This window comes from Cynara cardunculus (assembly GCF_001531365.2).
Source record: "Cynara cardunculus var. scolymus isolate 2C chromosome LG 17, CcrdV1, whole genome shotgun sequence".
In the NCBI taxonomy this organism is placed as follows: Eukaryota; Viridiplantae; Streptophyta; class Magnoliopsida; order Asterales; family Asteraceae; genus Cynara; species Cynara cardunculus.
Window position 1 is genome coordinate 5629465 of NC_037544.1, and position 3675 is coordinate 5633139.

Consider the following 3675-nt stretch of genomic DNA (forward strand, 5'->3'; position numbering starts at 1 on the left):
TTTTAAGAGTTTTAGCCAAATGCATTATAATATAGTATAGATATATATATATATATAGTTAAATAATTTATAATACGCATGAAAAGCCAAAATGATTAGTATGTGTGAGAACACAAATCAACACATCGATCCAATTCAGAAAGGGACGATAGTCGAAGCTCTTTCAAAGGCTGGTAGATATCCATTACAATAAAATTGAGTTTATAGGACACCCACAATTTTTAAGCGTCCAAATAGACTGTTTTATAAGATAATTTATAGAACCAACATATAAAGTGTCCTATCTAAAGGTGGTGTAATAAATTTATATGACGCTTTTGTGCGTCTTAACAAGTTTTTTAGGATATTTTTAATACAAAGTGACGCATTAGCAACTTTTTATGACACTTTTGAAAAAGTGTCCTATAAAATCATTTTTTTTATAGGACACTTGTTTTTATATGACAGTTTTTCAAATAGTGTCTTATAAAGCTGCTAATGGGACGCTTTATATTAAAAGTATCCTAAAAAACTTGTTACGACGTTAAAAACGTCATATAAACTTATTACAACGTCATTAGATAGAACTTTTTATTTTTTTGGTCTTATAAATTAAGTCATATAAAGAAGTCTATTAAGACGCTTAAAATTTGGGAGTGTCCTATGAACCCGATTTTGTTATACTGATAGTAAAGGTCTCCATATTGTATTTATTCATCATAGCAAGTATTTCCTACCACACTGTTTAGCATTTAGCTATCAACACAATTTATACGTATATGTGTATTTGTGCTTGTTTTCGACATGTTTTCAACTACGTAGGTTTAATAAATGATGTTTGCAGCAATGCATATCTTTTGAGTACTAAAACAATAATTCTAATATTTCAGAAAATATACATGAGCCAACAAACTTATACATGAGCAAATGAAATCTATACATGTGCAACCATAAGGGTGGTGTTAGATTGGTTTGAGTTTGGACTCCATAGGTCAAAAGTGTCTAGAGGTCCCAGATTCGAATATAAGGAGAAATAAAAATCCTCTTGTGGCCACAAAGGTTCAAATGCGTGACTCCAAGCTACCTACAAAACGGTTGATATTTTGGGATTAATCGGCTCACATAACAAATTGAATATTCCGGTTAATAAAATAATAATAATAATAATAATAATAATAATAATAATAATAATAATAAGTGTATACGTGTCAAGGCATCTAGGCCATAGTTGAGGTATATCACATGTGAATTTAGCCAACCCCATGAGTAAAGGTATTGCACATGTGAATTTAGGCATGAACCTACATGGGAGGTTTTTTGTTAAAGAACAATATATATTCCCACCACCACTTTGGGTGGCGCCGGCGACAAATAAATACTTATCCAATAATTAACGGTGAATAGAAATATATAATAAAATCCCATTTCCATTAGTTAATTAATGAATAAAATCAATCGTATGAAAACAACAATATCTTTACATTAATCCACCCTAATTGATAAAAAATGAATTGTTAAATGAAAAGCAAAAGGAAGTGGCTGATTGTATGGCCAATTTAGTAATTTGGCACGTCGCCGGCGATGATGGCCGCCCGCTGCTTCTTTGCCGGATGTGGACTTTCGACTTCCTGTTCATTGAACGACAGTTGACTTTTCTTCACACAGTCAACGTTCAAACCCAATTGGAATTCAGGGAAAGCCGGCAAGTTTAAGTCAAAATTACGCGGTTGACTATGGGTGGAGGAAGTGGTTTTCTCGGAGGTTGTGACGCCGCTGCCGGGGTTGTTGCCGTCGTAGTGACGCCTTTTGTGACCGCCGAGAGCTTGGCCGGTGGGGAAGGATCTGTGGCAGATAGAGCACTCGTGGGACCTACCACTGGGTTTCAAAGCAGAAGAGGCGGAGGCGCTAGCGGTGGTGGTGGCGGAGGTAGATGGGTGGTCATCGGGGACGTTTTTCCGGTGGCTAGCTTTATGTCCACCAAGTGCTTGATAAGAAGAAAACCCCTTGTTGCAGACGCTACACTTGTGAGACACCGATTGATGAAGAGGTGGCAGTGGAGGAGACTGGACGGTGGTGGCGGCGGTGGTGCCACGGGAGAGTAACATGAGACAGAAAGCCAAATACTCCTCCTCCGTGGGGTGAGGTGATTCCGTGGGATGAGTGACGTCGCTAGCGCTGTCGGCACTGGTGGTGGTTCTCGGTCGCTTGGAACGCTTGCCTTTGTTCCAAGAATCTTGAATTACGGTGGTGGTGGGAAAGTTGTAATGGAAAGAAGGTGGTGGCGCTGCCGCAGTGGTGGTGGTGGCCGGTGAGTTCAAAGCTTCAAGTGCCATTTGAGATGAATTGAATTGTTGTAGTGCAAATGTTGTAGTGAGTTATCGTATGGCATCTTGGTGTGTATTTATAGATCGAAAAGTATTCCCCTACCATAGTTGACTAACTTATTCAATATGATGACTACTACCATTCCATATATATCCTCCAACTCATTTTTAACTTATATTTATACTTATTACTTTTCGTTACACTATACAATACTCGAGAATCTAGCTTTCGGGTTTTCTTAGCTTCGAAAAACCGTCAATGTCGTATGAGTATATAAAATCCAAGTGGAAGTCATCAAAACGAGTTTGTTCTCCATTTTTTTTTCCTAAACCGTTTAAAATTCAAATTGTTCAAAACGTATCTCCGGACCTGCCTTAGCCTCGAGATCTCGATACACTACGACTATCGGGTTCGTTTTATTTGTACGTTGTTGAGAATTATGACATTTTATGATCAAGATTTGTTATGACGTCATAATTAATTAATTTTGATGAAAATAAAATTAATGAAATGCAACAAGTGGGGAAGTAGGAGGGTACACGTTGAGTCGAGTGGGTGAAGTCGGCGGTGATGTGGGTCAAGAAGAGTGGGAGTGGAGTTAGGGGGGGTATAAACGTCTTTTCGTGCTTAAAAGGAAACCATCAAGAGATTGACTTGGCTGCTGCTGCTATTTTTCTAAAAATCGTGCGAGTAAAAGAGAAGGCAACTTCAAACTTTTGACTTTTTCAAAGTCAAATCTTCTGCCCAATATAAACGTGTTTTTCTACTTTCACAATTACAATTTCATTCTGATCGTTTACCCAAATGCTTATCCGGTAAGTGTTTAACGATAGGATTCAACATTATAATTTATTTTTATACGTAAGATTTTAGTATATCAAAACATATCGAATGCAACAAGTTACTTGGTAAGTGTTTACCTGATTAAGACACTCTATTCTTTTCATTGCTCTTACCCGGTAAGATTCTTGGTCCTTCTCATGTTCATCCGATAAGAAAATTTATCCGGTAAGCACTTATCAAGTAAGTGTTTAATAAACGACCCCTTAGTCAATCAATTATTAAATTACGTATTATATTATTTAATTTTATATTAACGACTTATTATAAGTAATTTTAGAGTTCATATATTTATTGATCCCATTGATATATTAAAAAAATTAATAAATATTTTATTAAGACTAGAAGCGTACTCGCGCAATACATTGAGATATATCGTGTTTTTAATATTTTATTTTATTCTTTATCTCAGTCGATGTTATAATATGGCTTTATATGATTTTGAGAAAGCGATGATGTTTTTATTTTTGAATAAAATATATGTTTGACGATATCATAAAAATTTAACAAAAATATATTGATATTAGTATC

The 3675-nt window shown here is 35.8% G+C and overlaps 1 protein-coding gene across 1 annotated transcript; it reads right to left on the reverse strand.

Annotated features, from left to right (window-relative positions):
• Nucleotides 1-1386: 1386 nt before the first annotated feature.
• Nucleotides 1387-2339, reverse strand: LOC112500852 (zinc finger protein ZAT10-like). The gene has a single exon (XM_025104451.1). It carries the CDS (start codon nt 2310-2312, stop codon nt 1536-1538), a length of 777 nt encoding a protein of 258 aa, XP_024960219.1. The 5' UTR covers nt 2313-2339; the 3' UTR covers nt 1387-1535.
• Nucleotides 2340-3675: the final 1336 nt, after the last annotated feature.

Excerpts from the sequence above, each read along its gene's own strand:
- LOC112500852 (XM_025104451.1), bottom strand. The coding sequence starts at position 2,312 with ATGGCACTTGAAGCTTTGAACTCACCGGCCACCACCACCACTGCGGCA.